We start from the raw sequence: 13058 nt of genomic DNA, 5'->3' as shown, positions 1-13058 counted from the left end.
ATTTATTAGGTTCGAAAGGGTACAGCAGCAGTACTGAAAACACCCGAAAAATCGACATTATGTTGCCAGCAGTTTAGCGAGTCAGAATGATGAGAAATGTATTTTCCCGCGGTTTTTGCAAAAAAAATATTTGGCCCTTGACCTCATCCGGATACAATGCCCCGCTCTATTAAAACTTTCACACCCGTGCTATATAGTGTAACCCGTATAACCATGGCATTGTCCGATCAAAGGACAGCTTTTATAATCACAAATTCAGAAACAAAAGAAGCCAAGCCAAGTTAAATTGGAAGTCATCTAGCTGTAATAACGTTAGTCGGACAAGAAAACTTTGCCTATTTTGGCCCAAAACGAGAGAACGGAATTCGAAAACAATCCTGTTTTTAACTAAGCAGTTAATTTAAAAACGGAAATGGTTGAATGGCTTATGGTACTGTTTCGCTATTAAAAGATTTCCCTCGAAAACGTGAAATTTGCCTTTTAAGAGTAATTGCCAAACGTTCAGGAACCGTGAGATTCGTTCTATACACTTCAACATCAGAACTATAGTTAGTAAAGCTTGGACAAAAATTAAAGACAAAACAGGTCACTGAAAAATAGTGACAGAACATGGGACAAAACACATAAGACTCAACATAAAACAGGAAAACAGCAATAAGGCGGACAATTACGTTCCCCAGGCAATCACAAATTCTTACCTTTGTAGTTATCTTATCAACTGCACACAGCACAATGCCTTAGCCAATGCAGTCAAATGGAATTTTCGGCAAAACAAAGCGGTATAACAACGAACTCGATTGGACAAAGGCGTGAAATAAAATGACAAAAATTACTACTTGTGAAAAATTTACTACATAATTAAAATATAAAGCCTACTCGATTTGATGTCAGGGTAATGATTAAACGACAATATAAATCGTGGACACTTTTATACCGTTATACCCGCGCTATATTGATTGGAATGTTACGATAGCAAACGCAATAATTTATAATTGTTTCGCCGTATCTGTCGAGAAAAAACAAATTTCTTAGGGGGGGGGCTTTAAAATAGCGACCAGTTCAACTAAAGACCCAGGCAGATTTGCCAGGCGAGGAAATTGCACTAAACACTTTCTGTTTTTTACCGAATTTCAAATTGCGTGCGGACGGACACCGAAGCTAAATTCAGTAGGGGTTATTTTTTCGACTTGGGGGTTTCTTTGGGAGGCAATTTCGCTTCTTTAAGTAAAAGGTCCGACTTCTTGCTGTCAATCTGAAACAAACGTCTGAGGATGAATAAAAAATAAACAAGACTTGGTTAAAACAGCTGTCTGCTCGGCAGGAAAATTTCATTCGGACGAATGAAAATCGACGGGCAATTGGGCAAAACTTTTGCCCGCATAATTATTTAAACTTTACGATTTAGACGATTTAGAAAATTACGATTTAGAAAAAATGGACATTATAACTGTTTGATGGAAAACGTTTTTAATTTAGACCGGGGTCCATTTGGGCAAAATAGATTGTTTACAGAGGCCTGCAATTTGTTAGTGTTTCGTCAAGCTTTTGTGCGAAAAGCACATGTTAGATGAGATCGATTATAAGAAAACTCCTAAAACAGCCACAGATTGCTTGGTGGAAAATATGTGCCATTACGTCTTACTCAAAATCAATATGCCCTGGTTAAGCCAAACTGACAAAGGTCGAAATGCATAGTGGGAATGAAAACCTAAAACTTGCCCATGCCAGGACGAAATTACACTTGCAGAAAAATATTTATTGTTTTTTACAAAGATTTAAAGTACTGTCTTTCTATACATCGATGCGTTTGCGTAGTTCGATCTCGTATTGTCGACCTTTACGCTTGTCGCTTACGGACTGCTTTATGCGTAGCACTGTTTACCATGTGCGACAATCTTGTTTAATTCGTTTGTAATTTCACAAGCCTATATCGTTAGCGATTTACCAATGTCGGTCATTCGCGTTTAAATGGTGACCAGTTGGCAATAATCGACCACTCTGGCGCCGTTTGCATGCAAACCGTAATACCGAGTGTGATTTTAAACTTGTTTTGCAACCAGCTTTGCTAAAGGGATATTACAAAGGCAAAACTGCTTCTTACTGGCTTTATAAAAACGGCAACCCAGAAAGCCACACGTAAACACGAAAGGCCTAATTAAGTCAGATATGGAATTACAGCCGATGTCCAACGCATAATTCAATTTAGAGTGCGACGGAGTGTGTAAAACAATCCGGAAGGCATTTTTACACGAAAAGTAAAATACAGAAAGTTTTAAAGGTAACTTCTCCGTAGTAAATGTGACAAAAAATTCTAAAGTGTTCGTAGGGCTGTAAAAGTATAACCTCTACTGCTCGACATTTCATAAGACATATTAGCCCTTTATGCTTCTGGTAAATAATAAGATGACACCCGACCCACTACAATTTGCTTATATAATAGCATTGGTTTTTTAACCTTTTTAGTTTGTGGAACCCATGAAAAAAGAAGAACTTAATGGGTTTCAATTATCCCATTTGAAAAGACCTCTATTTAATATTAAACGAACAATTGAAATGAAAATGGCCTAGTAAGTAAAACTTGGAGGACAGGATAATTCACAAATGCCTTTGATTTTAATCATTGAGTCAAATAACTTGGGTTGAAATTACGTGTTTTTATTTAACAGTCTGTAATAAAATAGAGTTATTTATTTCAATTTTTGCACTTAAAACTATTAGATTGCCGCATGTTTTTTCAGCTGGCTTTTTGCCCCAAATCGGATAAGTTTAAAAATTTTAAAGATTTATCGTTTAATTCGGATATAAGCGGTTTAACTTGGAGATGCTCTAATAATGACTTGACAGGGACTGAACTTGGTTAACTGATGACTCATACTGGCACTCGACTTGTTATTTTTTGATAAGACTTGACTTTGGACTAAAGTTATTTTACGAATAGCTTGACTGGGACTTACGTCGTTTTAAAACGACTTGTTTACAACACTGGCAATTATAGTCACAAGTTAAAACCACCGGTTTGGTGGTTTGTATCTGAATAAGGTCTGTGTAAAGTTAAAATCAAGATTAAAAACGAAAACAATGGCTTTACCTCAGCGTCGCTGGGCGATTGCTTGGCCAATGGTATGTTGAAGCTGTCGATCAGCATCTGCGGTATGTTGGGGCCGTAGTAGACTTTGGACGTCTGGGCCAGCGCCTCAATACGACGTAAATCCAGGTACTGAGGCGTCAGTTTAAGCTGCGCAAAAATCAGATGAAAAATAAAAGTTCGAGAAAGACAAAGTCAGAACAACTTTGGACTTTCTTATGATACTTACATACTTTAACAAAGACACTTGTCTATTTTGTAAGGGTGGAATGGGGAAACCACACGACCCAAAACCCAAAGTACAATTTAGTCGCCAAGTTTGGTGCCCATCATCGAATTTTAAGCATTTAAAATATTTCTAAACATTTGCGTTTAATTACAGGTTGATCAAATTTTCGGCAGCAATCAAACAAGAGACGGTAACACGAGTCGCATTGTACTTTCATTAGGAGCTATGCATAATTTTATTTAGTTTACACAGCAAAGCTCGACAAACGTTAATGGACCGCGTTCGCTTGTCACTTAGCGTGGAACAACTTTCACCCACGCATATACCTCTCGAAAAAAGTCATTTTGCCAAAGTTCGTCTTCCAAACGGGTCCGAAACCTTTATAAACATGTAATCGGCAAGGGTTCGAATTCTAAATCGCATAAACAACGTTCGGGACAAAATATAAAACAATAAATGTGCAGGAACACCATTTTTTAGCTACAACAGTTGTGTTTTTGTTACTACGACAACTGCAAACTAGGTGTGATATTTTACCATCCAGCAATATTCATCTGGGTTAGTTGTTCTGAAATAGTGTGCCTCACGAAATTCTCAAGTAAGCCGCAGAACTATTTTTCGATTTTGGAAAATAATCTATTCGAATATCGGCAGTATACGAGGCTTTAATGCACAACATCCAGGGGCGTATCCAGATATTTAAAAAGGGGGGGTGCCGAATTTTCAACTTGGGGAATTCCCCGTTTTTCCGTCTGACGTTAATGACGTCATAAAATAGAGATTGTGATGACGTCATAAATAAAACCGCTTAGTGTGCAATCGTTAACTTCTTGAGTAAATCGAAAACAAGACCGTGAAATATATGTGATTGATTTTGGTAGATCCATGTACGGGACCACGCTAAATTACAAGCATGTCTTTGGCCACATGCAATACTAAACGAAGATCGTTTTCCCGGGTGTTATTCGACTAGCATAACATAAAAACGCCAATTCAATAGTTCTAAAATCAGTGTTTTAACCTTTTTAAGTGAGGGCACACCTGACGATCGAAGCGAGCGCGATTTTTTTTCTTGGTATAACGGCATTTCTTTTAATTTTATTGCAAGTTTGTCCGCAACGGTAAAGCAGCGCTGATCTAGTTCAAAAGATAGCATTAAAATGTAAACAAAACGGATGCAGAAAAGTCATTCGCGCGAAGCGCGAAAAAACACTTACGTAGTTAAAATAGTCGAAAAGTATATGAATTGGTAAACTGCGAGAAACATGAGCACCGCCTAACTCGACGTTATAAGCGAGAAAAGGCGGAAACCGCTTGATTTATTGTTGTTAATTGTCGAACACACACTTGCTAATCAGCCAACCTGAACAAATAACGAAATGCGAGAGAAAAAATATCCCGCGTTTACGGTCGACCAAACAAGAAACGAAAAACGGCGTTTTGCGCTCGATCTTCGTTTTGCATTAGCTTAAGACGCGTGAGTCGCGACCCAATTACATTAAAAAACACGCAGCTTCGGACGGTGAGTTTAAACGTTGACAAAAACGAACAAAAAACGATATTGTCATTCACGAAATCTTAATTTAAAGGTTTAGCAACTTTTTTAACATACTCTCCTGACAAAAGTACAGGTAAATAATGAAGCCCATTGAACAATTTCTGCCCTACATACAATTTTCTGCCCAACATACGATTTTATGCCCAACATAAGATTTTACTGCTACGCTGCCTTGTTAACCACAAAGTCGAACAAAAATTAACGATTATAGCCTGCGCAGAACAATTCTAACGTTAAACTGTTGTACATCTCTAGGCTCTAGCTCATTAGTTACGCTCTATTTAATGTAACAAAGGATCGTGTTTGTTTAAACTATAGATGCAAAGTATAACAGACTTTGCGACAGTACAAATATTTTTGTGGACCGTGAGAATGCTGTGTGTTATGCACGTATATCGTGTAAGCATGTTACATTGTCGCATAGTTCGGTATAATTGATTCGACGTGAAAAAATCAATTTTCGTACTACAACAGACAATTTATATTAGTCACACATGCAAAAAAAAATTAAAAAGGAAACATTGAGTCGCTTTAGGCATGCATGAGCGCGGAAATGTCAATCTGCAATCTGCTGAGCGCGGAATGTCAATCTGCAAATCGCGATGCTTATTTGGAGCCGGCCACGCCGAATACACCCGGAATCCGGCAAGGCGATACATCAGTCAAAACGCGGGTCAAAGAAAATTGTTTCCTGCTTGGCTGGCCAGTGTAGACTATGACATGACTTCAACCCGGTTACAAAGTTAAATTTGGCCTAAACAGGCCAGAAACCAAAAAAACAGGGTGGGGAAATTTGAACGATTTCGCTTGTTTCTGTAAAACGATAGCGATTCCAGTGTAATAATTTATATCTAGGTAGACGCCCCTAAAATCACGCCGCTGCAATACTGGATGGACGTTAAATTAACCTCACCGCCGCCCTGGTTTGGTAGGTTTTAGGAGTCTTACGATCACGAGCGTCGTTAAAAAACACTCTAAAATAAAATACTCAAATAAACAAACCCCGTTCGCTTCAGCTTCCTTCGTCGCTTTGTAGCATTCCGCGTCAGTCCGTGCCTTCATTTTGGCCAAGTGAGACAGATCTGCAATTTGAACGCACACACGACGCGGCGTGTTTGTTTTTAATTTTTCTGGCAAATAGCGATTGGTGTCGAATGTTTGGAAATTTTATGGGCGCAGGGGAAGCCATGTATGATAGGACTGTTATCTTACCGAACACGTAATACTATCGCATGTGAAGTAGGTAACATTCAAGGTAAAACAAACACATTCGGCAAAAATTAAATCATCATCTATTATGAGTACAATTCGTTTCAAGTACCAGAAGGATTTAGCTAATTAGGTTAAGAAAAAGTGCATCTTTGCACAGTGCTTTTATTCAGAAAACCGAAAACTTGTCGACGCCAATGCAAACAATTCCAAGATCCGCCTGTTTTATTGCGTTGTAATGATACGCGACCACTTACCTGCTAATGACGTGTTTTCAATACAGTCTAATGGCCATATTCAAAACACTGCTTCGATAATGGCTTGCATTAAAAACTAATTGGAACACTTAGTAAGGATTTCGCGATACAGGTTTTGGGTCATAAATAGTGGTATTGTATACAGCAAAGTGCATATAATGCCTCAATATGTTATAATGTTGCAGCTATCAATTTAACGATTTTAAAATAGGATTTTTCTCAAGGTTGATAATGGCGTTATTGGCAAAATATATTTTTTAATAGTTTTTCATAAAATAAAACATTTTGACAACATGCCTAAACAATCGGAGGTTTATTTTCTTTTATTTATAGACAATTCATAACTAATTTGTAAGGGCAAGATGAGATTTTTTAAACTAAGTATGCTTTTGCTAACATTAAGCAAAACCTAAACGTTCAAGTTGTCATCTGGTATTTATGAATATTTTTATATATCATGAATTAATACACATGATATTAGCTAATAGACCAATTCGGTGTTTGTTAATCAACATACAAACTTTGCACTTTTTAAGAGGTAACAATACCTTCTATTTCCGAAATTTTTCTCTGGGTTTCTTTTTCCATAATTTTCTGTTCATACTGGATTTTGGACACCTGGGCAACCTTTTCCGCCTCTGTTAAACATTTTTAATTATGTTTTGTTTAAATACACAACACAGTTTGTCAAGCAGTCATTTAAAAAAAACCCAAACTATTATGGCAAAGTATTATGTATATATACAATAAGTATATACTCTTACTAACCTATAACAGCCTTCTTTCGTTCAGTTTCAGCTTCTTTTTCAATAACTTTTTGCTTCTCATTGACAATCAAGAGCTTTGTTTTTTCTGCTTCCCTATAAAATAGGAAAGAAGACTGAAAACTTTTGCGACGGTGGACAAATAGAAGAAGGAGTTATTGTAAGTTAAACAGCTGTGGTACACACAATAAAAGCTGGATCATAATAAAACAATTCTTTGATGCAGACAATGTTTTAAGAAATCGCAACTCAAACATATGTTTTACAATGCAAAATAACATAATTTTTGTTTTGTATTACAGTATTAGGATAGAAAGTCTACTTTGAGTAACATAACTTAATGTTTAATTTTGGTATGACATCTTTATGTCCAAGCAAACAAAAAAGATAAAAGTTGAACGTTTAAAGGTAAATTTTCTGGGTATTATGTCAAAAGTAATTTCAGTCCGTTAACCTACCATTTTTAGATAAATTTAAAAATGAAAATTTCTACTTTGGATTGGAAATCACAGCTGAAACTCCAAAATTATACTGGTAATGAATCGCCAATAAAATAACCCTAGTATCGAAAGCATTAGGTATCGGATCTGATCATATATTATATGTTATAAAATTAAATTACCCTGTATATGTCTGGTGATTTTGTAGGGTCTTTTGCAAACAATAAGAATGTTTGAGATTTTAGATACTTGTTGTACTCACATTAGCTCATAATTTTTCCTGATCATTTCTGGGATTTTGGGTTTTGTCACACGCACAGCTTGTACATAAAGGCCGGGGGCCATTTCTGTTAGATCTTGCTGCAAAGCTTTCTTCAGATTCTCATCAATGCGGTCTTTCGAAAATAAAATGTTGAAAATCAATGTGATGATTAAAATTACAAAAGCAAACCAGTTTGTCGTAAAAAAAATATTAAATAATAAAACGTTAGCTACAGCAAGTACCCCCAAAAATAAGTAACTTTTTTTTTGTGTAAAAAAAGTTATGTAGAGCATTTGCAATGAGTTGTTTAGCCCAGCTTTAATATATCACTGAATATTTAATTGTGATTTACATTTAATCTTAACTAGTAGTATTCTCACCAAATTTGGCAATATAGACTTCTTGCAAGGAATGAACTGAACAGAACTGATTTAGTTCGTGATGAACTTTGTTGAAAATAAGGGCGCGATCATAATCTGCAGTGTAGTTTTTGACAATCTCGTGTACAGCGACTGCTGACAGAATGTTCACTACCTCGATTTGATCAAAGTAGATCATCACTCCACCACTGAAAAGCAAATTATAAAAATTATTTTTTAAAGTGGATTTTGGAAATGTCAATCACTGTTTACCACACATACAACAACATTTAGGTTGCTTGAAGCACCTTTGGCAGAATGTTGGGTGCTTAAGACTCCCCGTACCCTCAAACAATAATAGTATACATATAGGGAGTAAAATACTGTACATTCTTGTTGCATGCAATTTGTTTATGTACAAAGTACAGCAGAATTATTCAACCATATTTTAGAGTTCATTTCCCATATCCAGCAGATTACTATTACTACTTTTAAATGTTAATAGTCATCAGAAGTCATATGGTATTTAAGTGTGTAGTTGTTTTATTTATGTACATCTTGTACACTAACTGACAAACACCACATTGTCCTTTAAAAAAAATCACGTAAGGTAACATATTGTTTAGTATTTAAAAACCAAACATGAGTAACACAAAATAGGCAAACTTATATGCTGAATAATTTTAGTAGGTCCAATCCTCTCTCGCTTCTATTTATCGCAATTTTGGCTTGCAAATAAAGCAAAATACTTGCGCCTAGCGAATAGTAATTTAAGTAGTAATAGCTAATAAAACAATGATATAAAAAAATGTTTTTTCATTAAAATTAAATCAATGGAATCACAATTTAATCAAAATGTGAAAGAGTCACATTTATTGAGAAATAAAAGCAGTGAATACCAAAAGCTAAATATATTTTAATGAGCATGTAAAATCACTATATCGGTGCCCATTTTAAGGGATTAAAATTATGCACCATTGTGAAACAACTGTTTTGTCTATATAAGCATTTTAAAATCATATCAAGGAAAACATGTTTTACTAGGAGTTAATTTAATTTTAAACTCACTGCATTAAGTTTTAGGTATGGTGAACAACCAATGTCAAAACAAAATTCAACTAGACGGGGGTGCGGTTGTTGTATATTTTGTTAGGGAGTATATTTTCAGGGCCTGGTGTTTTTTTTTTATTTTTTGATATTTTATATTGTATATTTTATATTATATAGTTTTTTCCTTAACTTGTTTCTGCAAGCAAAAACAGATATGGGCCGAAAACTTCTCCACTTAACTTTGGCTTTGATGCGAAAGGGGTTCAAATAATGGCGTAGTATTTGGGGAATGATAGAAACATATATTTGATAAATATAATTTACGTAGATAATGCTTATGGCAATGTAATTACATTTCGGCCATCTAACATTTAAAAAAAGCAAAATAATTGTCATTCTCCTAAAGACTTCAAATGGTTTAACGCCTATGGTTTGCTATACTTTTGCCAACTTTTACTCGGTAAATTTTTACCCATGGCTTGGTCCGAGCAATCACTGTTAAAACAGACTTTAAATCTGTAGTTTCGAGCAATATGCAAAACACTTTTATGTGCCTAATAAGCAACCTTTTATATTGAAAGTTTTTCCAATTTAAATCAAATAAACACAGTGTTGTTAATATTTGTTTTTGTATGACGCCATGTTATGACGTAGCTTTGTAACGTCGTCGCTAAAAATGCATTAAACTTTAGCATTTTGTTGTTGCGGCTTGTATAATTATATGTGTTTAGGCCTGGTGTTAGTATGTTTGGATGGAGCAACAATTACAACAGGTGCTAACAGAGAGGTATATACTGCTTCCAGGATTCGCAATTAAATTTGCGGCGGTAAAATTTGTTGGGTTGTAAGAGCAATAAGTTTTTTTGCTAAGAGAAGCCTCTTACTAAAAGGCATGTCGCATGCCCCTAGTTTTACTACAAGCTACTTCGCACTATAAACTTTGGCACGCACTGGACAATAAAGCGCAGCAGGATGCCAGCAGCCGCTTCGTCGCGACGTGACGTTAGCTGAATAAAGCAAGTGATTTGAAAGCATTCTGTATTGAAGTTTTTTCTGTCGCAAGATAGGAGTAGATAGCTGTTATAAACTAAAACGATAACAATATTTTAAGTTTTTTCCCCCCCAGTCAAAGGCACCTAGGGGTGCAGCTTCATAAACCTCTACATAGCACCTACATACCACTCTACGCCATGTCTGAAAAAAAAAAATTGGTCTCAAACAAACCAAGCAAACCATAAAAACCAAAAAAGAAAAAGAGCAAAAACAAGATATGTCCCGAAAATAAATTTTAGGCCCATATAAATAACAATTTTAAATAAAAAGTACTAGTCTTATATACTGTAGAAGGCACATACAAAGAGTTTTGGCAACACCCTAATATGTATTAAAACTGTGCTTCCACTAACTTTAAATACATGTTTAAAAACAAATAGGTTTATTTTGATCTAATAATAGAAACATGTCAGTTAATCCTGAAGTTGCCTACCTAGTTCCACAGGGGACATTCTTAACCTTGTCAGTTTGTAAAGTGGTCTGCACAGTTCTATATGATGTGACCATTGGAAGCATGACATGGTATCCGGGACCAGCTGTAGATTGAAGTAAGGCACCTCCCTATACGTAGTAATTTAATATTTACCAAGCATCAGACAAACAAAAAACAAGTCATAGTTAACTTACCCTGTAGTAGACAGCAACATGACCTAAAATAAAACAGGCATAAAATTTTTGGCAAACCTTTTTGGATTGAAAATAACATAAGCCGAGTGAATACATTTATTTAACATTCTGGTGAAGATACCAACTTACTGTTAAATTGAATATAAATAAGATAAACTCAAGAAGAAAGAACAAAATTAGAGTATCAATGTCTGGAAAAGGTAAGAATAAAACTGAAATAGGAATAATTCTTTTTTTGATGATTATTTTTGCCCGCCTGAAATGATTTGCAATTTCATGACTACAGTACTTTCTTTATTATCTTATGGCAAAAAAACATCTAAACAACATCTAAAATACATTATGGGGTTGTCACACAATTTATGAAATAAATTCAAGAAATTAAAATAGATTAAAAAAATGTAAATCTCAAAAAATTAAATCACCCAACGTGTCCACAGTATAAATGCCAACACAATAATAAATAGTTAGTGTTAAAGGCCTTTTGATTTAGTCTTTAACAGTGCCACCTAACCCATCACTTAGTGATTTTTGGAACTAAGATACATTTATCCTTGATGCCAAAGTGAACTGAGTGACTGCGTAGATTCATGAATTTAACAAATTTCTATATTGCTGGGAACATTTATCTGAATAATAGTCAAGATGTGGCAAGAGTTATTTAGATTTTATTAGGTTTACTATTTATCTCTTTCATTGTATCGGCCTTGATATGCTATGATATTTGCTATATATATATTCAATTTAATGGCGTACTGTGTAAACTCGGAAGTTGAAATGCAACAGATCTGCTCACTAAAAAAGTTTAAACTTTAATGACAATACAATCAACTGTATGATCGTTATTGTCTTTTGATTTATAGCGATATTAAGTCTATACCACCAAAGCCAAAATTAGATCTATACTACCAAAATCCCAAATAATCACGGATTGGTCAAGTGTAAAAGAACGGTCTTCCCAAATAGCCACTCCCTAATTTACATATCGTTGTGACATCCCACATTATTTACAGTAAATAAACGAGTTGTCAAAATAGAAATTGCAAGGGAGAAAAAACGTGGAAATTGAAAAATAATATCACAATATTCAACCCACCCAAACTTGCACCCCATCCCTAGGTTGGAAAGTAAGGCATGGACAAATCCTCCGCGCAGTTTTTCGCTTGGCTGCGGTCATAGCACACATTTAATGTAAAATCAGTGACGTAAAATGAGTTCAGTCGCGAATTTGGCTGAAATGTTTTTACAGTCGGGCAATTTTAGGCTGCAAAATCGTCTCCCCCACGCAGATCCAACGTTTCCAATCTGGCCCTAGCCCAAAAAATGTTAGCAATATAAACCCTTGGACGAAAATGTGGCGCTGGTCTAGAATCTTACCACAACGCACAATATTTGGGTTAGGGTTAGCGTTTTGGGTTAGGGTGGGTCAAGTATTATTAATAAATAAGGAATATAATAATGCTTGACCCATGCCCATCCACACCCAAACGCTAACTCGCACCATAACCCAAATATTGTGCGTTGATTTGATAATTGTGGTAGGATTCTAAACAGCGCCAATTTATACCATTAGCAGCAAACGGAAAACGGATGAAATGAAGTTTGTGCAATTTTTTTAAGTAAATCAAACTGTTAAATCGTACCTTCGTCGACTTTATGCAGGGCAAAAGTTAGAAAAACGGCAAACACCGCAACGGCAACGGCCATAACCACCGCACTGTTGGCCATCTTTTGTTGATTTGTCTTGACGGCACAATTAAAATCTTCCAAGTATAGTTCTTAACACAAGACGTTTTGTCAGAAGGACCAAGACCAAATGATTTAAAGATGTGTGCCTTGTGCACTCATGCTTATTATGTAATAAAACCATAGAAACAAAAGTCAGTAAGAAAAAGCTTTGGAGTTTAGCTATTATCTCACATTGAAGATTTAAAATCAAACAGGGATATTACACATAACCTAAAATAAAAAAAATATATGTTATTGCCATTTAGGTTACTCCACGGCAGGTAAACTTTCTCGCCAAGTGCTAAAAATATAGGCTATTTCCTATTACATTCATCTTGACTGAAAAACTGTTTCTTAAGGTGAGGTCAGCATATTGGAAAAACTTCATAGATTCGAATAAAGTTGCAAAAATGCATTGACAATATACCTAGAGTGTG

The 13058-nt window shown here is 35.4% G+C and overlaps 1 protein-coding gene across 1 annotated transcript; it reads right to left on the bottom strand.

Moving 5' to 3' along the window:
- Positions 1-1174: 1174 nt before the first annotated feature.
- On the bottom strand, positions 1175-12686 carry LOC146137818 (erlin-2-B-like). The gene is made up of 10 exons (XM_083394446.1): positions 12537-12686; positions 10894-10916; positions 10700-10827; positions 8185-8372; positions 7805-7937; positions 7107-7198; positions 6887-6976; positions 5875-5954; positions 3089-3235; positions 1175-1252 (listed from the first exon to the last, which is right to left on the bottom strand). Exons 1-10 carry the CDS (start codon positions 12619-12621, stop codon positions 1175-1177), a joined length of 1044 nt encoding a protein of 347 aa, XP_083250572.1. The 5' UTR covers positions 12622-12686.
- Between the last annotated feature and the right edge of the window lie 372 nt (positions 12687-13058).

The sequence above is a fragment of the Ascidiella aspersa genome, chromosome 7 (genome assembly GCF_963924565.1).
Source record: "Ascidiella aspersa chromosome 7, kaAscAspe10.2, whole genome shotgun sequence".
Taxonomy (NCBI): Eukaryota; Metazoa; Chordata; class Ascidiacea; order Phlebobranchia; family Ascidiidae; genus Ascidiella; species Ascidiella aspersa.
Note: the sequence above shows the minus strand (reverse complement) of the source record. Positions and strands in the feature narration are given on the sequence as shown.

Coding starts and splice junctions, on each gene's coding strand:
- LOC146137818 (XM_083394446.1), bottom strand. CDS start 12,621: ATGGCCAACAGTGCGGTGGTTATGGCCGTTGCCGTTGCGGTGTTTGCC. Junction 10,917..12,536: donor CCTGCATAAAGTCGACGAAG/GTACGATTTAAC, acceptor GTTTTATTTTAG/GTCATGTTGCTGTCTACTAC. Junction 10,828..10,893: donor ATGTTGCTGTCTACTACAGG/GTAAGTTAACTA, acceptor TACTACGTATAG/GGAGGTGCCTTACTTCAATC.